Source organism: Cydia amplana, chromosome 8 (genome assembly GCF_948474715.1).
Source record: "Cydia amplana chromosome 8, ilCydAmpl1.1, whole genome shotgun sequence".
Classification (NCBI taxonomy): Eukaryota; Metazoa; Arthropoda; class Insecta; order Lepidoptera; family Tortricidae; genus Cydia; species Cydia amplana.
The window spans coordinates 7,077,789-7,105,374 of NC_086076.1; the positions used below are offsets into that span (position 1 = coordinate 7,077,789).

The 27,586-nt window shown below is 38.2% G+C and overlaps 2 protein-coding genes across 2 annotated transcripts; one reads left to right on the top strand and one right to left on the bottom strand.

Annotated features, from left to right (window-relative positions):
- Nucleotides 1-302: 302 nt before the first annotated feature.
- On the top strand, nt 303-7,610 carry LOC134650027 (methionine aminopeptidase 2). The gene is made up of 8 exons (XM_063504848.1): nt 303-489; nt 793-987; nt 1,787-1,947; nt 2,223-2,397; nt 3,072-3,280; nt 4,179-4,269; nt 5,096-5,270; nt 7,354-7,610. The coding sequence occupies exons 1-8, from the start codon at nt 351-353 to the stop codon at nt 7,604-7,606; spliced, it is 1,398 nt and encodes a 465-aa protein (XP_063360918.1). The 5' UTR covers nt 303-350; the 3' UTR covers nt 7,607-7,610.
- A 6,594-nt stretch (nt 7,611-14,204) lies between these two features.
- LOC134650028 (uncharacterized) lies at nt 14,205-27,371 on the bottom strand. The gene is made up of 7 exons (XM_063504849.1): nt 26,928-27,371; nt 26,473-26,570; nt 25,817-25,957; nt 22,513-22,690; nt 20,709-20,844; nt 19,126-19,355; nt 14,205-14,438 (listed from the first exon to the last, which is right to left on the bottom strand). The coding sequence occupies exons 1-7, from the start codon at nt 27,007-27,009 to the stop codon at nt 14,317-14,319; spliced, it is 987 nt and encodes a 328-aa protein (XP_063360919.1). The 5' UTR covers nt 27,010-27,371; the 3' UTR covers nt 14,205-14,316.
- Nucleotides 27,372-27,586: the final 215 nt, after the last annotated feature.

Here is a 27,586-nt window from a genome sequence, read left to right on the forward strand (position 1 = left end):
GATTTGATTGACAGGCTATACGTAACAGACTACCGCACCGTAATTGAAAGGGCTCCACAGACCTCGGAACAAATGGCATTGTTTGCAACGGCGTATTACGCTAGTTTCTTTTTATTATCAATAGTTTTTCATCGTGAGACATTCAAAGTAAAAAACAATCTTATTTTGTATACTAAAAGGCTCAATATTAAATGAATTATAAAACCAAGACGAATGTTTGCAATTTTTAGCTCAATTAAAACTTGTCGAATGTGACGTAAAGTAAATCACGTAAATGAGATTGACTTGACTTTTGCGGGCAGTTGCATGGGACTTATCAATTATCAGTTATTTCTGTTAAAGTATTAAACATGGCTTCAATTCAGAAAGAGGAAGATTTGAAAAAAGACTTAGTCGAAAATGGCCAAGAGGATGAACTAGACGACGTAGAGGAAGATACCAAGGATCCCGCCAAGAAGAAGAAAAAGAAAAAAAAGAAGAAGAAGCCAGGTTAGGTTATAAATATTATCGTATTCGGCTAATAATAGTGTAATAAGAATGATAAGTACAATGGCAGTACATTTATCCCAGGTAAATGGACGCTCATATCTGTATAACCTCTAACATTCCTTGTCATACGATAAATATATAAAAAAACGATGACAAAGGCTTGCCAAGTACGATCCAGTCTAGTTGGAACAAACAAATTGAATGATTATGCCATAACTTTATTTATGTTTTGAATGTTTTTATTTATGTTGTGAATTAATTAATTGAAGTTATTTAATATAAGCTTGTATTTTCCATTACCAGATTCTGAAGTAACTGGTGATAATAATGAAGTCACTAATGCAACCGAAAAAGTTAAATCACTGTCTGTGGAAGATGCCACACTTGAGGGTGAAGAAAAAAAGAAGAAAAAGAAAAACAAGAGTAAGGGAGGCAAAGGAGCAGCAAAGGAACAGACCAATCCACCCACTATACCTATAGCTGAGTTGTACCCGCAGGGTGAGTCATATTATTATATTTTTTTATAGGAGGGCATACATTTATCCTCCTCCTACCTAAGCTTCTGTGCTAAGCCTAATGGAAAACCAGTGGTAAATAAACATCAAATGTTAAGTTGTACATAAGTTCAAAGAAACAAATTAATAGGTACATTGCGGATTTCAAACCAATAGCATCGTGTTTGAACAGCTGCCAATGATACCTCATTTAAAACAGTAAGTGAAAAATTACACTTTTCTTTAGATTTTTGTGTTATTATACCTAGTTCCATTCATAAAGTAAGAAGAAAAGCAAGCTGCCCTTCTCATATTAGCACAATAAAATTATGCTTCATTCTAAAATAAGCCTGAAGATACTAAAGCAACTGCCCTCTAGCAGCTGACCTATCAAAGCAAAAGATACTAGTATATTTTAAATGTGTAAGAATAGTTTCTTAATCAGCATGAGCCTCTTGTTAAGTACACATATTAACTCAAGTAGAATATCTGTCCAGAACTACTTTTGCTTGTGTTATGGATGATAAACTTATTAGAGTTATTAGTAATGGGCATCCGCCCATCCGCAATATACGTCAAAATCATGTCAAACAATATACATAGGTAATTAAAATTGGTTTAAATAAGACATGCATATTGCATCCGTCATCCGCCCATTAGTTATTAGGTTACCCTCCCCCAAAACTAGTTTTTGATAACTTTACATAGTGTTGGCCTTTATATTAGACGCTGAACCAGCAGGTTAACCTACATAATTTATTAATAGATCTCTATTCAGTAGAATAACTAATGTTTAAACATAGGCAACTTCCCTGAGGGTCAAATAATGGAGCATGGACATGCTGAAGGCATTGATGACAGGACTGCCAAGGAGCGGTTCTCCAGTGAGGAAAAAAGAGCCTTGGATAGGATGCACCAAGACATATACCAGGAGATCAGACATGCCGCTGAAGCCCACAGACAGGTAACTATCATTTCCCTTTTATTCTTCAATAACTCATGAGAAACTTAAACATTATCCATAAGAGTGGCCAAATAATTTGCAAATTTTGAGTAGTTTCCTTACTGTTGCCTAGTGGAATTGACTTTTAGGTTTTGAATAATAAATATTTCATTGCATTCATTTGGATTTGATTTCAAATGTTTTACAGTTAGTATTATCCTCGCATTGGTGTGGTGAAATAAATAACTATTAAAAAACTTTTGGACATGCAAATGAGGTTTTGTATATAATTCCAGACACGACAGTACATGCGCGACTGGATAAAGCCGGGCATGACAATGATCCAAATATGCGAGGAGCTGGAATCCACAGCCCGGCGTCTCATTGGTGAAGACGGGCTCAAAGCGGGGCTGGCTTTCCCCACAGGCTGCAGTCGCAACCACTGCGCCGCGCATTACACACCCAACACTGGTAAATATATGTCTAATTTTCTTTAATAATGTTTTAATCCAAAACTTTAACTTTTGATTGGTCTACAAAAAATCTACAGTTCTACAGGCTGAAAAGTCGCATGTTGTATATCCTATTAGTTGAATAAGCTATTTTATTAACATGAGAGAGGTCATGACCCTCGTTCCGGGTCTTTCCTGATGCAGAGGCTGTCGATCGCAGTTCAGCGTGGCAATGCGGCGAGCGTGATGGGCACCTTTGCGCCTGGAAGGGCGCGGGACGAGTTCTTTGACTGAGTTGTGGCCTTGCTGAGTTTAGTTTTTATTTAGTTTATAGTTAATTTTAATGTATTTTTGATGTAAAATTTTAAAGTGTTGATTTTGGAATTGATTTGTTCTGTCTAATTTTATTGATGAATTGTTACAAATGTTGATTTTATTAACATACTATACATAGACTGCCAAGAAAATGATGGGTCTGTTCATCTTGTACTAGCAGTAGAAATGGGGTGCTTGACACTGACAGAGAGAGACACCATAGATGGACCGCTAGTAGCAGTCTGCTAAGTAATAATAGCCGCTAGTGGGCGGGCTTTCAGCTAATCCCGTCTGATATCCCTCTAGTTCTTTAAGTCGACGGTATTCAAACTCGCGCATGCCAGCTCTACATGATTTGAAAACATATTTTTCCTCTAGGTGATACTACAGTGCTTGAATACGATGACGTAGTGAAGATTGACTTCGGCACGCATATCAACGGACGCATCATTGACTGCGCCTTCACTCTGCACTTCAACCCGCGCTATGACCCGCTGGTGAAGGGAGTGCAGGAGGCGACTGAGGCTGGCATTAAGGCATCGGGGGTAGATGTCAGGCTGTGTGATGTGGGCGCTGCAGTGCAAGAGGTATGATACTCTTAACATTCCCTCTGGACTTCAACCCGCGCTATGACCCGCTGGTGAAGGGAGTGCAGGAGGCGACTGAGGCTGGCATTAAGGCATCGGGGGTAGATGTCAGGCTGTGTGATGTGGGCGCTGCAGTGCAAGAGGTATGATACTGTTAACATTCCCTCTGGACTTCAACACGCGCTATGACCCGCTGGTGAAGGGAGTGCAGGAGGCGACTGAGGCTGGCATTAAGGCATCGGGGGTAGATGTCAGGCTGTGTGATGTGGGCGCTGCAGTGCAAGAGGTATGATACTGTTAACATTCCCTCTGGACTTCAACACGCGCTATGACCCGCTGGTGAAGGGAGTGCAGGAGGCGACTGAGGCTGGCATTAAGGCATCGGGGGTAGATGTCAGGCTGTGTGATGTGGGCGCTGCAGTGCAAGAGGTATGATACTCTTAACATTCCTTCTGGACTTCAACCCGCGCAACTCGCTATACTTCGTTTTTTTTAGCATTAGAAATAAGGTAAACAATCTTGATGTGTCTTTTAATTGAAAAACACATTTTAAAAATAAGTTACGGTAAATATGTAACAATTATGAATCTAATACGATTTTTTATAGTCTTCTGCTTTCATAAGTAATAGTTATTGATTTTTAAAAAGTGCTTTTCAATTAAAGGACATGTCAAAATCGCTTACCTTCTTTCAAGTTCTTTCTAATGCTAAAAAAAAACGAACTATAGTAAAGGGAGTTTCGCCCGCCTTTTTGTAACTGCTGTATTAATTAAAGAGGGACGGGTAGTCTATCTCGCGGGCGAGATACTGTCGCGCCACTCCTATGCTAGTCTGGCTGACCCTTATTTAAAAAGCGATGGTACAAATAGTACAATAATAACCAGTAACATTTTTACAGGTCATGGAGTCGCATGAAGTGGAATTGGATGGCACCGTATATCAAGTGAAGCCTATCCGTAATCTGAACGGACATTCAATCGGACCATATAGTAAGTAATGTTGATTATTTTGTTCCCTTTTGTTTCCTTATAGCCTCCTAAGGCCCAAGGTCCTACCTATAGTACCTATTCAGTTCGATGTAATTTAAACCATGTTCAATTGGAACAGAGTCGCTTTGGCTTTGTTTCGTTCAATTTTCAACAACGCAAAATCAACTCTATTTCCTACAATTAAGGTTCAAATTTCAGTGGCAAATTTTGGATGTTTCGTTTGTATGGCTGGGCTTTATACCTACATTTTTATTAAGTACTCTACTGGTTTTCATGAGTTATTTTATTACCATGATGATAATCAAAACAGAAGCGCTCTGGTGGCCTAGCGGTAAGAGCGTGCGACTTTCAATCCGGAGGTCGCGAGTTCTAACCCCGGCTCGTACCAATAAGTTTTTCGGAACTTTTATGTACGAAATATCATTTGATATTCACCGGTCGCTTTTCGGTGAACGAAAACATCGTGAGGAAACCGGACTAATCCCAACAAGGCCTAGTTTACCCTCCAGGTTGGAAGGTCAGATGGCAGACGCTTTCGTAAAAACTAGTGCCCACGCCAATTACTGGGATTAGTTGCCAAGCGGACCCAAGGCTCCCATGAGCCGTGGCAAAATGCCGGGACAACGCGAGGAAGATGATGATAAATGAAAACCATTAAAACATGTTAAACAAACCATTAAAACTGATTGTTATTCGTAATAGTTATATGTACCTGCTTGGTATATGTTAATGTTAAGTTTCATGGCGCATTGGATCTGTCTGTAAGGTCATGTAAACATATTTCAAATAAAATAAAAAAATAAAATAAAAATTATGATTGTACCAGGGATCCACGCCGGTAAGACGGTGCCGATCGTGAAAGGCGGCGAGACGACCCGCATGGAGGAGAACGAGTTCTACGCGATCGAGACCTTCGGCTCCACGGGCCGCGGTCAGGTGCACGACGACATGGACTGCTCGCACTATATGAAGAACTTCGACCAGCAGTTCGTTCCGCTAAGGTATGGTTACACTCAATTATTATTAATTCTAATTGAATTACGTAATAAGCCATATGACCAAAGGCTTGCCAATCTTGGTTTGACAACCCTGGAGCGAAGAAGACAGCGTGGTGACCTCATTGAAACATTCAAGATCATACATGATTATTATGACTTACCTGAACTAAAGGACCTGTTTGTTATGAGCAATAATCATCGTTTAAGAGGCCACAGCTCAAAGATTATTCGAGTTCCCAGTACAAGCAATCCTAGGAAGCACTTTCTATCGAACCGCGTCGTACGTGAGTGGAATGAGTTACCAGAAACAGTGATATGTGCTCCTTCAGTGAACAGTTTTAAAAACAGACTTGACAAACACTTAAAACAACAAAAAATGAACATTAATCGTTAAAAAAAAAGTGCAGTGATATACACGCATCAGCTTTCAGCTGCTAGTGTATTAATAGTAGTTTATGCAACAGTGATATAATAAGGGTTCTTAAAATTCAAGGGTCGAAGTTACAAAACGAGACGTAGTCGAGTTTTGTAAAAAAAGACCCGAGAATTTTAAGAACCAATTATGAGCTGTTGCATACATTACTTTTTCTATGACAGCTGCAGCAAAAAAAAAAAAAAAGTTATTATTAAAAACAAAGAGTTATTATTAAAAAAAAAAGAGTTATTATTTTAAAAAAATTGAGTTATTATTTAAAAAAAAAAAGAGTTATTATTGTAAATGAAAACATACCTCTTTCAATCAAGATGATCGGAACTTGTATCTTTAAAAAAAATAAAGCAGTTGTATTATACTCATAAGATGACTGCTAGCATTTAAGACTAAGCTAATTTTGACACATTTAAGTGCTGGAGTAGAAAAACAATATAATATAATAATAATATAATAATTTCCTTTATAATTTGACGATGCGTGTTGCGGATGACATATGTGACAAAATGCATTTTAATTTGACGAAGCCTGAGGTGGATGAGCTTTCTGTATGATGGCGAAACCTGCGCTGTGGATCCTATGCTACCTATGCTGTTATTATTGTGTTGGTTTTATTTTTTAAGTATTCTTATTTCAAGATAGACCTAATATGACAATTGACAGGCATGCTTAAACTTTTGAGCGAGGCTGCTGCAGTTTTAATTGAATGTAACATTAAATTTGTTAACACACCTTCATGTGATTATGCTGTGTAAAAAAGTCTAGCATAACGTAGCGATTCCATACCATACGTAAATAACAGTAGTCATCTAGCGACAGCTTTAACCCTTAAATGCATAGTGATGCATTTATACACACAACATAAACATCAAATGTTATGCATTATTAAACAAATTCTATTTGTTCTTGTATATTATTTCAATAGTAAAACTAATAAATTTTCCGAATTATTACATAAATTTACGCAGTATTTTAATTTATAAAAGTTACATTTGTTTATAGACGAAATGTCGGAAAACTTGGAAAAACCTGGAAGTTGATGATTTTTAGTATGTGATTTTGGGCAGATTTTTCGGGGTTTGTAATTATTTTATATTTACAAATTTTATCATAGGAACATCACAAATAGTGTACCTTTCTGTTGGCAGTTAAGATTTTTCCTATACCCCTTACTAATAGCTTTATATTTCCAAAAATATGATTTAGACTATGCAACTTTTAACACTGATTTCCCAGTGAAAATCGATGATATATAGTTTTTTTACTATTTTTCCTAGAAACGGCAAACAATTATGTGATATATATATTAATTTCGGGCAAAACGAAAAAATCATGTATTTAAGGGTTAAGAGAGTTAAAAGTAGATGGTGCTATACTTACTGTCACGGAACTACCGCAACGCTAAAAAGCGGCCAAGTGCGAGTCGGACTTCGCACGGCTCCGTACCATTACGCGTATGGCATACTGGCATAGAAACCATGCGTGTTGTGTATGCCATCTAGTGACATAATGCTTCACGCCTATGAAGGGGGCTTCTGTTCTGCCGTCTACACTACAGTGTATGCACGCTTCCTATTGCATCACATTACGGTTGAAAAATATCAAAAACTTGTCAAATCACTCGTACCTATACTTCATCAGAATTTTGAATTCCAGGTTACAATCGTCGAAACAACTTCTGAACCTGATCAACAAGAACTTCAGCACGCTCGCGTTCTGCAAGCGCTGGCTGGAGCGCGCGGGCGCGTCGCGCTACGCCATGGCGCTCAAGGACCTCTGCGACAAGGGCGTGGTGGACGCCTACCCGCCGCTCTGCGACAACAAGGGCAGCTACACCGCGCAGTTCGAGCACACCATCCTGCTTCGCCCCACCTGCAAGGAGGTCATCTCGCGCGGCGACGATTACTAAGCCACCTTTTCTCAAAAATGGAAGGCAAAGCCGACGTTGCCGGTTAAAAAATAGGTCGCGAAGTGTGTAGTTTATGGTCATTCTAAAAATTAAAAAGTTAAAAACATTGCAGTCTCGATTTCGGGACTGCAATGTTGCATACAAATTCCATTATTAAACGAGTTCCAAACTTTTTAAAACTTTAAATGGCCATATCAAATGAAGGCATAGGTCCATTAAACAGGCAAACAGATGATCAGCACTTATTATTATTATAATGTTGGTACCGCGACTATTTAGGTGTCTCAAATACGTTGGCGTATTTTCAGCAGAAAAATACACTTCTATTTTATTTTAAAGGCGGCAAGCAAATCTTTTTAATGGTTTTACTTTTCTCTGTGAAAATTAGAACGTTGCTTCTGTAAAATATTTCTATTTCTTGCGCCATTTTTGAGAAAAGCACTATATATGACTCGGCTGGAAGGCTACTTGGTGGCTTCGGATTCAATTAAACGGACTCCCAAGGTCGTCCGTTTAAAGCCGAATCCTCAGCCTGCAAGTAGCTACTTCCGAACCTCGACAATAATGTACTATTACACGTTCATTAGTGTTTAGTGCGAGTTCATACTCTATCAAAGAGAATTTTTAAATAGAGGCGGATTGTCAAAATACGGAGCCACATTTGACTTTGGACCCTTATTCTTTCACTGTTAGGGCCACTTGCACCATTTAGTAACCCGGGGTTAACCGGTTAAACCTGGAGTTACCATGCTTACCAGTACAATTTGACACTGGGTTAACGGTTTAATCGCTTAACCCCGGGTTAGTGGAATGGTGCAAGTGGGCCTTATGTGTTAATTTGTAAAATATTGAAATTAACGCCATCTACTCGACAGTAGGCCAAAGGTATGGTGCAATATTTTTGAGATGGCGCCATAACCTTTGGCCTACTGTCGGGTAGATGGCGTTAATTTCAATATTTAATAAAACACATCAGTGAAAGAATAAGGGTCAAAGTGAAATGGCGTTCTAACAGTTTTAATCTGTTGTCGAAAGATGGCAGTAAATTTACTGTGGCTACATAGCCTACATAATTTACCATGACAGTAACTCTCTATACACTCTATTTTCTTTGCCTCTACTAAACGCGAGTAGGACATGTATGAACCCGCACTGGTCACTTGTGTAAACGAAAGCGTTCTCGTGCCGCGCTAGTTGGCTGACGAAATTTGAACCTTTCTAGATACAGTTATGAGACGACAACATTTACTTGCGTGTTTGAACACTCATGTTGCGGTTTAATTGAAGGGATGTTTACAAAAATAACATAACTGCTTAGAGCGGTTGACGCTTTTTTAAGAACATTGTTAATCGTTTCAGGTGTCAACCAGTGTAGTCAGTTATGTTGTTTTTGTAAACATCCCTTCAATTGAATTTAGTGGTTCAACTGTAGTTAGCCAAATTGTCAAGGGGCCGAAAGCGGACACGTCAATGAGAAAAGGGGAAAGTAGACATAGTTATACTGCCGTTTGTATTAATCTGACAGAGATAAAATTACCTAATGATTTGATTGCAATAAAAAAATTGGGATCATATTAGTAGACAGTGAACTATTATTACACTTGAATGACATTTTGATGTTGGCTAGCGATGAGTAAATTTCAGTTACAAAGACGTCTTTAGCGCAGACATACCTATATTAAGCCGGCAAATAAACGTTTGTGTTATGATTAAATCATATGCTCGTTCCGACGCAATGTTTGTAGGTACTGAACCGACCGTAGCGTATATCGCTATGCGCTCCTAACGTCATAGCTGTGTGTAACTTATGTTATGAAAACGCTAATGCCGAAGCATTGGTAATCGTTACAAAATAGATGTTAATACATTCTAATGAGATGAAATTCTGAAATCTCTTCCAGCCAAAGTTGCGATCGCAATTATCTGTGCAATACAGGCTGCTCAAGCATGTTCAACGCTTTGACAGTAGTCGTGTTCAAATATGTACTTGTAAACACCTTATGCGGTCCGATATACTTATCTGTGGCGACTGTACCATAGGGTGTTTAATTTTTCCGAATTTTCGATTTTCATCTGACTTTGCTCGAATTCTGGTTCTTCCTGATTAAATAATATTATATACCAATAAAAATTAAAATCGGTGAATATTTAGAGGTTGCACAACATCAACAAAGTTTTCTCAAATAACCAACGACTCTACATCGGAGGGTAGAAAATGGTTTAAGCGGCTACCATCAAAGCGGTGAGTATGTGATACTGAACCTTCTACATATAAATCAATTTTATTAAAATGAGTAGTTAACAAGGGTTTTGGTTACTCGATAAATGTTCTAATTAAGATTTTTCAGTTTTTCCACCTGTTTCCAAAGGAAAAGTGGTTTTATCATGTGTTAGGCGCAAAATTCAGTTTTTTCATTAGATTTTAGTATCAGTTCATTATATTTTGTTATTAAAAAAAATAGTTAATTTTCACGCAATGTATTATGGGGTTCTCTCTCCACATTTTCAATTTGTGCAACCATTAAACGTTAATCGATTATTATGAAAATTGAAATAGATCGTTTTTAGAGTGGGGAGAATTGGTGAGCAAAGTCAGGAAAAATATCACACTTTTTTCTCCATACAAAAGTGAAACACCCTACTGTACCATTATCAATTATTCTGACGCCACGTTCAGCGGCGAGTCCCTAAACTTCACAAGCTTAGTTATGTCGACTAATGCGTTAATCTGTCCTAAAGTTTTTTACAAATAATTTTCACTGCTGGGTATTGGTTATAAAGTTGGTACTTGAAAACTTACTATTTTTTACGAAGTATCATGTAATTGTAAAAGTGACATGACAAAACGAACACTGACAACATTAAACTACATACTTCAGTTTATAATTCTATGATTCTCCTTTAAAATAATAAATACATTAGGACTTATAAAATAACTCGTTTTATATATACTTACTAACACTAGTTTGTATACATTTGTGTTTTGAAAACTGTGTTGATGTTATTTGTTTCTAATATAGCAAGGGTGCAGGCAAATCACGATGAAATCGTGGATTATGAATGTTCTATTGATTGCAACAGTTTTTAATTTCTGCAATTAAGAACTTTTAGCAAGCTTTTTTTATTTTAACCAGTCTTGTTAAGATGCAATACGAAAGTATTAGCAGAAACTTGTCAATAAATCAACTTATTTGAGAATTGCGTTTTTTATTTCATTTGCTCATGTTTTTAGAAATCGATAATGCAGTACCTATGTGTGTAGGTAACAATGGCGGCGCGTTCATAAAAGCCGATTCCCACCGGCTTACCTGTTTTTGGACGTTTGAGCAGAGTTGTAAAGGAACTATGTAAGCCAAATTAGCCCCGGCTTGCCTATGGATATGTTTGACGCGCCGCCAATGGTAGGTAATGTGTATTGTTTATTTTATTTCATTCTTATGTAATGTGGGGATACCCTCAACAAGAAAACATACGTCCAAATAAAAACTACATTTCCAAGTTTAATTTCGTATTTTATAAGAAATTAATTACTATAATAAATAATCACTCAGTTTTGCATATGTAAATGGTTACATCATAATTTACGTACGATACGCTATGTTACATACCTATTACAAAAAAAAAACTCCAACTAACGTGAGGTAAAAATGTATAAAACCGCAATTTATAATATGAATATTACATACCTACTACATGACAATTTACTACCTACTCCTACAATCATAATTTTCAATCCTGACTATTACTGCAATACTGAAATCACCTAATCATGATTGAGAAAATTGTTATCACAAAACTCAAGCTAGGCCCAAGTTAACGCTAAAAACCATTTACAATTAAGACGGAATTCTAGTTTACCTTGAAACTATAGTTGTGTTAATTCGGCAAACGTGGTCGAATAGTTTGCACCTATAGGTAGGTACTAGGGTTGCCAACTATTTTTTGGTGGAAAATTATTGACCTTGCCCCGAAATTCCAGCAAAGGCAGCAACTCATTTCGGACATTACAACTTGCACAATGTTTCAATTCTTAATTACAACGTGGAATAAAAATTGCGTACCTATTTCAAAAATAGAAGATATAGGTAGTTAGAGATAGAAACATTTATGCTATGGCAAAGATAACAATAACATGGCTCAACAAATATCAAGAGGATACCGGGTCTACATAAGTAGACAACAACTATATATTACTGGAGTGATATCTAGTAATAAGTTGTCCTTCAACCGAACAGACTTACTAGAATGTAAAAACGGGAAAAAATTCACCATAGGTTGAGTCCTCTGACAAGGTGCCACCAACTTATGAAGTTGATTAGGTATATCTCCGTACTCATAGCCCTATCAGTAGATTAGGTAGGTGCGTACCCAATAAATGTGATGTAACATTGAATACGCTCATTTCTAATCTCGTCTACACTGGGAACTGGGATAGGTAGGTAGATAATTTGGACAGGTACGATATTTAATGAGAATCTTTAATTAGCGGGTGTATGCAGTTTTTAGAGATCATATGAGTAGATTTTTAACAATTTCGGACATTGTCTGTATAATAAGAGAGTCCTAGGGATATAACTACAATATTATTAAGTGCTAGGTAAGTAGGCATAAGTCCATCCGCATTAGAACCTAAAGCTATACGGATTTATTTCAGTTAAATAGCACGTAAGTATATTATGTAGATAATTTATATTTAAGTACTTAAAAGTCGCTTTACCTACTATTATTATTTAAAGGCTTTCGTGTCACACTGTTGGGCAAAGGCCTCCCCCAATTCTCCACAGATCTCTGTCCAATGCTGTGTCTGGCCACTCCTTCATACTGAAGTCTATTGCATCCCGCCATCGCCGGTGGGGTCTGCCAAATCCCTGATTTGAGTTTTCGAGCTCCCAATCTGTAGCGATTTTGCCCCACAACTCATTCGGCAGACGTGACCAGCCCAGTCCCATAGCTTGGCCTCCTTCCGAGTCACATCGACGATTTGGGTTTTGAAGATGTCAAAGTAGTTAGGTACTTAAGCTAACTCAGCACAGACTTTTCAGAAAAAATGTGATAGTGCCACCAGAAACGTGAAATTCTTATGAAACCGTTTATAATGATCCATACTTTGTCCTGGCAGAGCCTAACATAGACTAGCACCTCTAAACTAAGTACATAACTTACATTTTGATAGGTACGCGTTATCGCTAGAACACGTGTAAACTTAGGCCGTATATGCGCAATGAATATGAATCATTTATAGCGTTGAAATAAGTTATATAATGATAGTTTCTGTCCTTCGTAGGTAAAGAGTGACACGTCGATGAACCCAAATGTTGCTAAATATCCCGAGATAACTTGATTAGGAAAAATTCTGAATTACACAACTATCGACAAAATAATAATGTTATATCAGCATAGCCAATGGGGACTAAAGTTCTAATTCAAGAAAGCGTATACAAGCTAAGGAAGCGTATTCACATAGGTATATATAGTTTTCAAATAGACCTTATTAGACTTAACCCTTTACCGCATACGGAGTTATTTATGGCGGATATGATATTCAACTATTGACAGCTATTAAAGTTCAAATTTAAACAAATGTTTAATTTAGCAGTAAAGGGTTAAGACAGTCATATATTCCTAGAACATTTGACCATCTATCGCGTAATAGATCAGCCTACTCTACAACAAGTCTAAAAGTTCAACTTAGGCTACCGTACGTTTATATTAGGTATAGTGGGGGTAATATTACATAGCACCTATTTACTAAAATATCCTAGCATTTTCACAGAACGACCAATGCCATTACTCCAACAATATTTTAGTTATATTCTAGCTAAAGCGATACAATCAAAGTAAAAAAAGAATAGGTCAATTAAATAAATACCTAGAAAACCTTTTATTTTTCTACATTATAAATTAACTTTAAATAAGTCTAAGTAATCTCACACTCAACTAAATTACAAGTCCCTTATACCGAATTGGTAAAGTATCACAGAAATTAACCATACGCTAAACTATCGTCTTTAGTAACATTCAAACTACTTCAGAAGTTGGTCTCTTTCAAGTTCAGAAAAGATTGACGTAAAGCTGAAATGTTTAAATTTTACAACCAAATACGCATATCGAAATCGCACGCAGGTATTTGAAATCTAGTTTGTGATTGACAGGTTTAAATTAATTCGATGTTTACCTAAATACAAACAAGATAAAGTCAATTGCTATTAAAAACAAGCCATACAACGCCCATGACAGTACTAATATGACATTCTTGATTACTACAACCAATAAAATGATACTAAAACCATCTGTCAATCACCAGGTAAAGGAATATTATTGTAACGGAAAATAAATATTCACAGATTTTATGATGAATGTAAAATAAAACTGTCCAACGACCCTATTGCAACGACGATCAAACATTAAAATATTTTAAAGTAAATTTTCAATTAACATAATTTATTTTTCATGACATTAATTGGTTGATAACGAATTTGATAATAAAGCTAAGGAATCGCATTACATAATTATTAAAATAATCGAAGAACACGACAGGTAAGACGAAGAATCAAATTACGGAACCATTTAGAAGCACACCCTGAAGTAAAATCAAAAATGGAATCACAAAACGTGTAATAAATACGACATAGATACAAATTATATAAAGTAATTAAAACTACTAGAAAATTATCTGGGCAATGATATAATGTTAGCTACATAATGTATGATTAGTTTGGTATTTGTAATTGCGGTCCGTCGCCGTTGACCACGCTGGCGGCGGTGTAAGGCCAGTTGTAGATCGACTGCAGCGGGACGTGGAGCAACTCAACTAGGTACCGGTAGTTTGGTTCTGCAAATGTTAATAAATGTTTCGTAAATATAAACGTACCAAATGAAAATCTTACACAAATAAAGATTTAAATATCGGTCTACCTTTTTACATCTTTTTAATGTATTTAGGCGCTAAATTTAGGTTACACGTACACAATGTTCACATAATATAGGTAGGTATTACTGTATAATTATAAATATTACTAAGGTTAAAAGGTCTGATGTAACGAGTTGGCTATTTATCATATTTAATCATAATAATTTAATTGGCCTAGGTAGGCAATAAGGAAGTTAACTTCGTGTTCGTTTACAGCTAATATAAATGTAAGTACCTAAATAATATTAAAACACAACATAATCATTTAAAAGAAATAAAAAAAATACAACGCCTAGCAACGGACAAACACGGTCCATAAGGATTTTTATTCAAGAAATTATTACTTTTTTAACAATTTTCACGTAATACCCTGCTTTACCAATCGTACATCTCTGAAGACAGCGCGCAGCCAAACCTCCGTGCTGGAACCGCAGCCCGAGCACCCAAAATACTGCCCCGCAAGATCTAGTACGCTTTGACAGCTATTTGTCATGCGAAAAATTGTTTACAAACAAGAAATTTCTTTTAAAATCCAAATTATAAGCCTTGCTGTGCTTGTTGTGCTGTTTGCGTGAAGTGATAGTTGATCCAGTGCTTTGTGTAAAGCTATAATCGCCGTCTTACTAAGATATGTAGGTACATAACAGGCATGGCAGAACCGGCCTCAAGGACCTGCAACGTGCAAACTATAAGTACCACGTAGGCCTTTCGGTGAGATCGCAACAGGATCATCGCGTTACCATAATACCTTATTTATTGTAATATTTTTATATCCTTTTTTATGTTGTTGTAAGTTTTATATTTAAATAGTTTACCTAATTAGAATCATAATCTAGCATAATTTTACATTTAGTTAAGATGAGTTCCACCCCCCGTACGTTGATTTGCCCCCACTGCCCCGAATCATCTCGCAAATTTACGCCGCAGGGCCTTAAATCACACATAACTCGTATACACAAGAACGTGGCTCCTCAGCGCCCCCGCCAGCCCTCATCTGCCCAGGTGGCTCCCCGCGCCATCCAGCCTGACCCCCCCAGCCAGCTCGACCGCGCCACTACATGCCCACAGGGCTCGCAACCGTCTGGAGACACCCTCAGGAGCCTCAACACCCTTAAAACTTCAGTACGGGTACTTCGTCACATACCCCGGGGAGCGAGAAACCTAGCCGCCGAAAAACTATGCAACGTTATTAGTAAGTGCATTGAGACCAATGAAACTGCCGATTGGTGTGCGCTACTTACTTTTGCATATACGGCGCTAAGAGCACCTGACGTTGAGGCCCCGGGAAATCTCACATCTAAAGTGAAGTACAACATAATTGACGCCGGATATTTGTCTACTTCGCTTGAAAATGTAAGTGCCGCAGAAGTTTCCTCCCGTATGCCCTCTATACTAAAAATAATAGAATATAAAGTCTTCGAAGGTGATGTAAGGGGCGCCGCTCGCGTTTTAATGTCAGACGACTCTATAGCACCTCCGGGCCCTGAGACTCTTGCCTCCCTACAGACAAAACACCCGCCTCCGTCCCGCCCTTTAGTTTTCCCCCGGGAACCAGATAGGACTACTCAAGCCTTGACCGTTAACCTAGAGGAAGTGGTTCAAGCGCTAGGGACTTTTCATAATGGGTCAGCCGCGGGCTTGGACGGAATCCGACCAGCTCATTTAAAAGAGTTGACGTCGACCTCGGCTGGCGATAATGGGCAACGGTTGCTCGAGTGTCTTGTTAAACTCTGTAATTTTTTACTCAGCGGACAATTAAACCTCGAAGTTTGCCCGTATTTGTATGGAGCCTCTCTGTGTGCTTTAACTAAAAAGGAGGGGGGCGTACGGCCAATTGCCGTGGGAAGCACCTTTAGGCGTTTAGTAGCAAAACTTGGGTGTCGTGCGGTAAGGGAACGGATGGCTAGGTATCTCCAGCCACATCAGTTAGGCTTTGGCACACAAAGAGGATGTGAAGCCGCTATCCATGCCACTCGCACATTTGTAGCAAACCCAGCAAACACAGACTGCGTTGTCGTCAAGTTAGACGTTAAAAATGCGTTCAATTCCGTGGAGAGAGACGTTCTCTTGAGCGAAATAGAACAACTTTCACCGTCTCTATATCCTTTTCTGTACCAAGTTTATCATTCCCCGTCTAACCTATTCTACAACGACTCTTTGATCCTTTCCCAGGTGGGTGCGCAACAGGGAGATCCACTCGGACCGCTCACCTTCAGCCTCGCCATACATAAAATAATACCGCTTTTAAAATCACCTCTTAACACATGGTATTTGGACGACGGGACCTTGGGAGGGAGACCTGATACCGTAAAGCAAGACTTGGATTTTCTTCTTCCCCGTCTTAAGGAAATGGGTCTGGAGGTGAACGCGACAAAATGTGAATTTTTCTGCTGCAGCCCAACTTCTTCTTCTTCCTTGTATTCTTTTCAGACTCTGCTTCCTGGTCTCAAAGAACTTTCACGTACCACGTTTTACCTTCTGGGCTGTCCAATATTCCCAGACGCCATCCCGGATGCAATAGAGACCAGGAGACGGCTCCTTCTGCGCGCCCGAGAGCGCCTCAATAATATAGGTACCCACGTCGCCCTTGTTCTGCTTAGAATGTGTTTTGCGGTTCCAAAAATAACGTACCTTTTAAGAACCACCCCGACGTGGTTGTGTCCTGATGAGGTGTCTTCTTTTGACGACACCTTAAAGGATACAACAGAAACCATTTTAAATGTGTCCCTTTCTGATGACCAGTGGACCCAAGCTTCTCTGCCTGTACGTCATGGTGGCCTGGGATTACGGCGCGCGGGGGACGTAGGCCTGCCAGCCTTCCTAGCGTCAGCGCATGGGGTCGTTGACCTTGTCTCTAAAATGTTACATTCCCATGGAGACAGGGCTACAATTCCCTTTGTTAGCGATGCGCTGGCAATATGGTCAGTTCGTTACCCAACTGCGACTGTGCCTGAGGCTCCGCAAGTGCAGAGAGCCTGGGATGACACGGGAGCCAGAAACACACTTGCCCGTCTCTTGAGTGCTGCTACGGGTGTGGATTTGGCAAGACTCCGGTCGGTGTCAAAGGTAGAAGCGGGAGCGTGGTTACAGGCATTGCCTTCCCCTCATCTGGGAACACTCCTTGACAGTGATTCAATGCGTGTGGCTGTAGCTCTCCGCCTGGGCTGCGATGTTTGTATACCTCACCAATGCATCTGCGGCGCCACGGTGGAAGCTAATGGCCATCACGCTTTGAGCTGCTGTCGCTGTTCAGGGAGATTTCCCAGACACCACGCGCTTAACGACATCGTCCGGAGGGCCCTTATATCCGCGAATATACCGTGCGTTCTGGAACCACCTGGCCTCTGTCGCACCGATGGCAAACGGCCGGACGGCTTAACTTTGGTGCCGTGGCAGAAGGGAAAGTGCCTACTGTGGGACGCGACGTGCGTCAGCACTTTCGCCGCCTCACACCTTAACCGGACGGTGCAGACAGCAGGCGCTGCGGCAAAGCTGGCAGCGTTAAGAAAGAGGATAAAATATTCCGACCTTGAGGCGAATTATTATTTTGTACCACTCGCCTTCGAGGTAACGGGGTGTTGGGGGTCTGACGCCATAACTTTTATAAGGGAGGTGGGACGTAGAATTAGGGAGAGGACCTCTGATGCTCGCGCGGGTTCGTACCTGGTGCAAAGGCTGGCCATCGCTATCCAACGTGGCAACGCGGCAAGTGTCATGGGCACCTTTGCACCCGGTACAACTCGCGGAGGTCTTTTTGATTAAAATATTTTAATATTTAGATTTATTTAAGTTATTTTTGTATGATTTTTTATATACCATTAACCTTTTGTATAATACAATAAAGACTTTATCTCTATTTCACTAAAAAAAAAAAAAAAAAAAAAAAAAAAAAAAAAAAAAAAAATAATAAGTTTTCGTTATCTTTCCGGATTTGTAATTAGTTAAAATAATTTATGCAAACGCACATTTTTTTCTACGACCTTAATATGAGTGTGAACCTTCACTTATAAAACTATCCACCATAATGTTCGCCTGAAACAATATGCTATCAAGCCAAGGATGTCACATTTGGTGTGTAACAAAGAGTATAAACAACAACATTGTAAAATGATTATGGTATGCTATCATATTACTCAAGGATCAAGGTACAATATTTCAGAATTATGCATTCTTCGTTGCACAAGTTAATTCTTTTAGACATGGGACTTGACTAAATAATTTAACAAAATAAGGGATCTTTAATGTTCAAATTACATCCTATGTCACGAGCAAGAATACTACGAGTGTAACACTAATTCAGTGCCGAAAACCCGACTTTCGGGTATTTGATGATTTCGTTCCCAGGCCGGACGACCCGATAGTCGGGATCGTGGTACTACACCTTTATATGAAGATATTTTTGTGGCCTGGCGCGGATGCCTTGTTTGGTTGGGTGGCAATAAATGTGTTAAATTAAATATTATATTAAAAGTCGAATGCGCTCGACATGTTTCACTCCGTACCGCGGAGTGTCTTAAAATACGTGAGTGACCCGTTTTTAATATAGGTATTTAATATGTCCGTGTCACACGGAAGTTTTGTTATTAAAACACTACGAGTTCAATCTTACCGTTTTCTGGAGTGATGAATCCCTTCCTTATCAGAAAGTCCAAAAGCACAGGTGCACTGGTGGTTTTGAACTGCGGTGTAAGCGCCCTTTGGATGCATTCCTGCGCCGTCAGGAGCTCGAAACCCTCTACTTCATCGTCAGCATTTTGTGGGACGAAATCTAAAGGCAACTCCAGGTCGTACACATACTCTGTGTTTGGGAACAGTCCCCTCTCACTCTCGAAGTAGAAGCTGCAATATGAAACAATAGTTAGACCTATGTATCTATAACAAACTCTTTTTCACTCCTCAAACCATCTTTCCTTCCCTGTGTTAACACCCTTTTGGGGTCCGTAACCAAAATGGCAAAAACGGAATCGTTATTAGGTATTTATTGATCAAATAAGTAACACGGCATTACAGTATAAAACCAAGGCACTGTAAAACTACAATATAAAAGAAAATATCAGTAGACAAAGAAAAACAATACACATACAAATTAAATTAACTAAACACCATTGTAGTTTCGTCATGTCCGTTTGTCCGTTCGTCTGTCTTTTCGTATGTCACAGCTATTTATATGAAATTTAGAGCTTAGGTGTATTTTCTAAGCCGCTACTATTCGCAATTCGTGTCGATTTAAAACACTCCCTTCGATCGTTTTTTACTTTATCACCACTCGTATCGTAAAAACTATTTTAGTAAGTAAGGGAGTTCTAAGGTAACAATATTAATTATGAAAACAATAATTTATAAAATAGAAATTATTTCCAATAAAACAGAAATAGTATTTTATGCAACCGTTGTTTAAGAGGGGTCAAAAAAGGCGAGTGGCGTGAGTAACAATTTGAGGCGAAGCCGAAAATTGTTAATAAAGACGCCACGAGTATTTTTTGACTCAGTTAAACAACGTTGCATACAATACTTTTTCTACGACCAAGCACTTACTTTGAAAAAAATAATTGTAAATTCAACAAATATTTTTCATTCAACAAAAGTGGAATCATATAGGACATAAAATGTCCTATATGATTCCACTTATATTATATGTAGGTAAACAAACCAAAAGTATACAGCTAAGATACGCGACCCGGCCAACGCGCCCCGCGCCCCACGTCCGGTTGGTCAGCGACACCTTCTTGTAACTCATGAGGCCCTGGTACTTGCTCTTAGTTAAATTACAATTTTGGATAGTTTTTTTCTCGATTTTGGCCACAGTAGCCTATGGAGACTAACAAGCAACGCTAAGCGGTGTTCGTAGTCTATGGATCTTGCTATATTACGGGTGTCACATGCGCGTTTCTGACTTCTGAAGCAATTTTGTAAATTGACAGCAATGCACTTAGTACTCATCTGTCAGAGATGACAATTAAAATTAGGTTGGCAACAATGTATTTCATACAATATTTTTTAAGTGGTGATTACACGAAGTATCGTAAAAGTACCAAAAAGATACTGCGTGTATGCACAAATACTTTTTTGGGGAATAGACTTTAGTCAAGACTTCTTTAGACTTGTCTTGACAACTATAACATAGGGGTTTAAAGGTGTGTGTACCTTTTAAATGACAAATAAAGGTACGGGAGTAGAAAAAAATGATTTAACCTGACACAACCAGCAGGCACCAACTTTTTTGCCAACTCTCCTTCCACCGACGCCTCTTCTGCAGCTTCCTTGATGCAGGTCTCCAGGATGCCATAGCCCACTGCCAATCCGCCGCTGACGAAACAGTCCCATTTTCCTGTTTTAAAATTTAATTGATTTATTAATTACTAGCGACCCGCCCCGGCTTTGCACGGGTTAACAAATTTTACATAGACCTTCCTCCTGAGTCACTCACAACTACGCAACGGATTTTGATGCGGTTTTTTTTAGTAGGTAATTAAAAAAAACCGCATCAAAATCCGTTGCGTAGTTTTAAAGATCTAAGCATACAGACAGACAGACAGACAGCGGGAAGCGACTTTGTTTTATACTATGTAGTGATTTACTCTAGGAGACATAGCAGAGTATGAATTACATAAATAAATGAGTTCTTTAGTAAGTTACTTACAGATAGATTTTTTTTATTTAAAGGTTTTGAGTTATATTTACGTATTCACAAAAATAATTAAACAATCTCTTTATTTGGAAATTGATACATAAAATTACAGAATAGATTTTGATGCGGTTTTTTTAATAGGTAATTAAAAAAAACCGCATCAAAATCCGTTGCGTAGTTTTAAAGATCTAAGCATACAGACAGACAGACAGCGGGAAGCGACTTTGTTTTATACTATGTAGTGATTTACTCTAGGAGACATAGCAGAGTATGAATTACATAAATAAATGAGTTCTTTAGTAAGTTACTTACAGACAGTTTTTTTTGTTTAAAGGTTTTGAGTTATATTTACGTATTCACAAAAATAATTAAACAATCTCTTTATTTGGAAATTGATACACAAAATTTATTCAATAAAGATTAAAACATAGACTTTAAGAACACAAACAATGATAAAGTTTGTACATTTTATCTTTATCTGAATCTTATTAGACTTATCTGAAGCAGTAGGTTTTATTAAAATTTACAGAGGGGTCTCAGAGCCCGCATATTTCGCGTAGGCACGATAATGTGGCTCCGGTGTGAGAGTGGGACATAGCGATATGCGTGATTAGCATTTTCTCACTCATACATCGGAGCGGCATTGGGTCCAAACATCAGCTATGTAGCCGTATGCCTTCTCCCCATTGACGTATATCTCAGGACTGGCTTTACGGGCAATAAGAATGGGGCATGAATGGGGCCAGTACAGCAGTGTGACACCGCTACAACGCGTTTGGTTGATGAGTTCGCATCACGCGCGCGAATGGTCGCAACTAGTTGCGTTAGGCTGCTTACAGACGAGCGACAGTACGCGACACACTGTCGGCGACGGTCGCTGACGACCGCCTGCGACGGCTATCGGCGACGGTCGGTGACTGTCGGCGACGGTCGGCCACTGTCGGCGACGGTCGGTGATAGCTGTCGCGGCGTCGCTCTTGTGTCACAGCACGCAGTCTTCGATGTGTAGTTCAAGAAAGAGCACGTATTTTCTTTTTCAAAATGAGTAATGACGATTTTGATGCTGATGCATTATTGTTTAAAGAAAATACGTGCTATCTCTTGAACTACACATCGACAACTGCGTGCTGTGACACAAGAGCGACGCCGCGACAGCTATCACCGACCGTCGCCGATAGCCGTCGCAGGCGGTCGTCGCCGACAGTGTGTCGCGTACTGTCGCTCGTCTGTAAGCAGCCTTAGCATGCACGTTTGGCTCGAATTCGTGAGTGACACCGTTGAACTAGTACCATTTTAGTGCCCGTAAAGCCCGTCCTGAGATATACGTCAATGCTTCTCCCTTACTATCATCTATTCTGTGGCACTAACCTGGCCATGTTTGCTTGGTGAAGCTCCTCTGCTGCAACCAGATGCACAGCCCTTTGGTGGGGTGGTTAACATAGCCGGAGACACTGACACCATAGTTCCTAATGCCGAACAGGCAAATCGCACTCCTTTCCATTTCCATCAAGCTTTCATAATAAAAGGGGGTGCTCACTCCAAAACACTAAAAACAAATGAGATATTATTAGAATTTATTTAGAATTTCCACATACAAAATTAATTGTAAAACATATCTGTCTTACAAGTGTCTAATCTATATATATAAATGCAAGTGTCCTGACTGACTGACTGACTGATTCATCAACGCAGAGCCGAAACTACAAAAGCTAGAAAGTTGAAATTTGCACACTAGGTTGTATTTGTAAAGTATACAAGAGATAAGAAGCGATTTTGAAAAATTCAACCCCTAAGGGGGTTAAAAAGGGGATGAAAGGTTGTATGGGGTTCAAGTTTTAGTTTAAGCTAGGAATTTGAAACTTTGTAAAAATGTACTTTATTAAAAAACAAGAAAACTAATTTCAGCGTTTTCGAAAATTCATCCCCCAAGGTGGTGAAAAAGGGGTTGAAAGTTTGTATGGAGATCAAATATTTTTGTGAGTGTGGGACTTGAAACTTTGTATATGAGTATATTATTATAAGACAGGAAAAGTAATTTCAGCGTTTTTGAAAATTCATCCCCTAACAGGGTTAAAAAGGGGTTGAAAGTTTGAATCCATTACAAATGCTTTGAAACTTCTTAGAAAGGCATAATAGCCGATTACAAAAAAAAGTAATTGCGACGTTTTAGGAAATTCAACCCCTAAGGGGGTAAAAAAGGGGATGAAACTTTGTCATGGGGTGCAAATTTATTTTAAGCTAGGACCTTGAAACTTTGCAAAAAGGTATTAAATTAAAAAACAAGAAAACTAATTTCAGCGTTTTTAAAAATTCATCCCCCGAGGTGGTGAAAAAGGGGTTGAAAGTTTGTACGGAGATCAAATATTATTGAGAGTGCGGGACTTGAGTCTTTGTATAAAGCCATATTATTTAAACTCAAGAAAAGTAATTTAAGCGTTTTCAAAAATTCATCCCTTGAAAGGGTTAAAAAGGGGATGAAAGGTTGTATGGGGTTCAAGATTTATTTTAAGCTAGGAATTTGAAACTTTGTAAAAATGTATTATATTAAAAAATAAGAAAACTAATTTCAGCGTTTTCGAAAATTCATCCTCCAAGGTAGTGAAAAAGGGGTTAAAAGTTTGTATGGAGATCAAATATTTTTCTGAGTGTGTGACTTGAAACTTTGTATATGGGTATATTATTATAAGACAGGAAAAGTAATTTCAGCGTTTTTGAAAATTCATCCCCTAACAGGGTTAAAAAGGGGTTGAAAGTTTGAATCCATTACAGATGCTTTGAAACTTTTTAGAAAGACATAATAGCCGATTGCAAAAAAAAGGAATTGCGACGTTTTAGGAAATTCAACTCCTAAGCTAGGACCTTGAAACTTCGCAAAAAGGTATTAAATTAAAAAACAACAAAACTAATTTCAGTGTTTTTAAAAATTCATCCCCCGAGGTGGTGAAAAAGGGGTTAAAAGTTTGTACGGAGATCAAATATTTTTTTAGAGTGCGGGACTTGAATCTTTGTATAAAGCCATATTATTAGATCTCAAGAAAAGTAATTTAAGCGTTTTCAAAAATTCATCCCTAAAAAGGGTTAACTTTTTAACAAACCCCTTTGGGTTGAAAGATTGTATAGGGTTTACATTTTATTTTAAGCTACGAATTTGTAACTTCGTAAAAAGTTATTTCTTTAAAAGAGAAGAAAACTAATGTCAGCGTTTTTCAAAATTCAACATTTAAGGTGGTGAAAAAGGGGTTGAAAATTTGTATGGAGGTCAAATTTTTTGTAAGTATGGGACTTGAATCTTATTTGTATAATGACATATTATCAGAATACGAGAAAAGTAATTTCAGCGTTTTTAAAAATTCATCCCCTATAAGGGTCCAAAAGGGGTTGAAAGTTTGTATAGGGTTCAAATTTTATTTAAAGCTAGGAACTTGAAACTTCGTAAATAGGTAGTTAGGTAGTAGGTTTTATTAAATAGTGCACTTGAAAATCTTCTGGGGGTTGAGAGAGATTATATCGAGAACAATTTTATTCAGTCAGGGGCTTGAAACTTCGTAGCCAGGTTGTGAAAGACAAATCTCATGGGTTGTATAATAATTAACAAATGATTAACCGTCCCTACTGCTATCTTTTGCTGCATAATGTTCTAAGCTAATGTAGAATTTATAACCACCAATATACAAATCCACGCGTACGAAGTCGCGGGCAACAGCTAGTAATTCATAATTAACTCATTTACACTGTACTATTTTTTAGCGCCAATTAAGAATATTTTTTGCTTTTATCTTCAGATCCATCTAAATGGGTAAAAACTGGCTTGCTTAATGTACTTAATTTTTTTCCTAGGTGGTGTTTCTGTCACAATTGATTGAACTTTGTTCTTACCAAACAAAAATAGTTATTCGTTTTACAAGGGGGCAAAGTGGTTGTTTAACCGCTCCTGCTAATATTTATAGGCACCCAAGCAAGCGAAAGATTCGAAAAATTGAATCTGGAGCGTTGCGAGGGTTTCAAAGCACAAGGATTAAACAAAATTTGCCCCAGAGTGAAACGCAAAATTTTTCACCACACCAACCCGAAGAAAATATAACTGAAAGATATCAAACTAAATCAAATTCAAATTAATGCTATTAAATATTTATCGTTCAAAATCATCATTTAAAAGTCAATTCTACCAGCAAACATAAGAAAACAACACAAAATTAGCATTTGATTACTTTGCCTCACATGTGAATAAAATTCAACTCTGATATCAGTTTTTGAACAACCAAGTGAGTTTTTACCAGTTGGTGTGGTGAAAATAAATTCTTTGAATCAATACAATCATGTTTTACTAATCATCATTATTTAAAGTGTCATTTTATAGAACTTGCTAACTATGTAAACAAAAGTCACTAGTAAATTGACACATAAGACACAATTTTAATATGGCGATTTGTTTAGCAAGTTCCATTGAATGACACTTTAGAGCAGGGTCTCCAAACTTTTTTACCTGGGGGCCATATTGCACCTCCACAAACAAACGCCGGAAAATCGGCTATCGTAAGGCGAAGGCCCACAGTTGGTGGGCATCCGCGTTAGCTGTCCGCGGGCCGGGTTGAAACGCCTCGCGGGTCGGATTTGGGCCACGGGCCGGGGTTTGGAGACCCCTGCTTTAGAGCAATGTTTCTGAACAACAAACCTCATCCCTCCAACCCTTGAGTGCACACAACTCTCCTTCTTTTCTCAAGCTCTGTAACACATCGGCTACTTTTGCTGTTCTTTCTTGATAGTCACGGAATGCAGGATTTAGCTCCACATATTTACCAGCCATTATAAACACCTGAAATAAAAGTATTGATAATACAGTAGAACCTCGATTATCCAAACTAATTGTTGTAAAAGTTCAGATACTCAAAATATGTTTTTTTGGAAAACAGTACAGTATATGAAAATTTGCCATAGTTACATATTAACATACCTATGCGGGATAACAACATTTGATGAAACGAGTTACAACACGCTTAGGGCTGCCATGTCTATGTTCCCCAGACGTGTCCGTAAATAATATTATTAAAAAAACAGTTGCTTTATTAGTGTCCCGCACAAACTTTGTTCGCGGCCCCTCCAGACGGCCTCCAAACTAGGACAAATCCGGGGAAACCCAGACAGATGGCAGCCCTAAACACGCTTGATACTTACTCATACCTATGCGCAACAGCAGCGAGAAACAAATTCATGCCAATGTTTGGATAAACCAGGTTAGCGTTCAGATAATTGATGTTCTACTGTACTAAAAACTTAATTACCTTATAGCCAATTATAATGTGTAGAAGGTAAAGGTGTTAAAATGGTTACCTCTGGAAATTTTTGAAGATATTTCATAATATCAGGTCGAATTAGCCCCACTTGGTGGCCAGCAACTATGAATGGTTTACATATGCCTTGATGTAAACCTAAAAACAAAACAGTCATGCATCATACATACAGCAATGAAGGTGTACAACCAAGAAATTATTATTATTATTTCATTTTAGAAGGCAGCTGATACTGGTAAAAACTAAATCATAGTTCACTTAGCACAATGTCACTGTTTTAGATTGTTTCACACTTATAAGAGTTCATAACTTCGGAGGTTAATTTAGTCAGTCTATTCGGTTTGCAATAAAGTTTTTGCAGATATTTTATTCTTCGTAGTAACTAGTTTAAGGCAGTGTCCTCTTGAGCGCGTGTTTGAGTTTCGAGTAAACTGAACAGATTGTTGTTTCAGACAGTCGTAATAATCAATTTTATTATTCAATGAATTCAATCACCTGAGAAATAGAAGCAGTTGAACTTTTTGGCTAATTTTAGGAGCTCAGAAATGTTGTTCTGTAGAGAATTCATATTTTTCATAGCTTGTAAATCACAGGGTAATAGATTCGTGTATCGGTGTACAAAATACTTTACGGTTAATTCTCAAAAACTATCGAAAATAATGACGGGTTAACTAATTTCAATGAGTTTATTTCAGTTTATTCCCATTATTTTTATTAAAGAAAGGCAATGGTGCAAAAATAAGACACGACTACTACATAAATACGTGATTTGCAGAACCGAATTTCAACTGTTCAGTATAGGTTTCTGTCTAAACAAGTGGCAAATTTAATTAGAAATTTTAACTAGGTAGCCAGTCTTATTAGTTGGTTGATATCTCTTCAGTTTATTACTTGAATTCAGTTCACAAGCACAACTGGCTAAGCTGAAGCTAAGCTTTGCTTTTACCAATGTCAGTGTCAGAAATGAAAAACGCAGCCCGCAGGTACTTTTTTTTTTTTTTTTCTTCCATCTGGATAGGCTAAAGCTCTAAGCCATACTGCTTTGTCATAAGTAGATTTTTTTTCTTTTGAGTTAGTTCAATCCAGTAAACGTCTTCAGTAAATACTATTCATATTAGGTCAATTCCGTTATCAATGTCTTCAGAACTTAAATT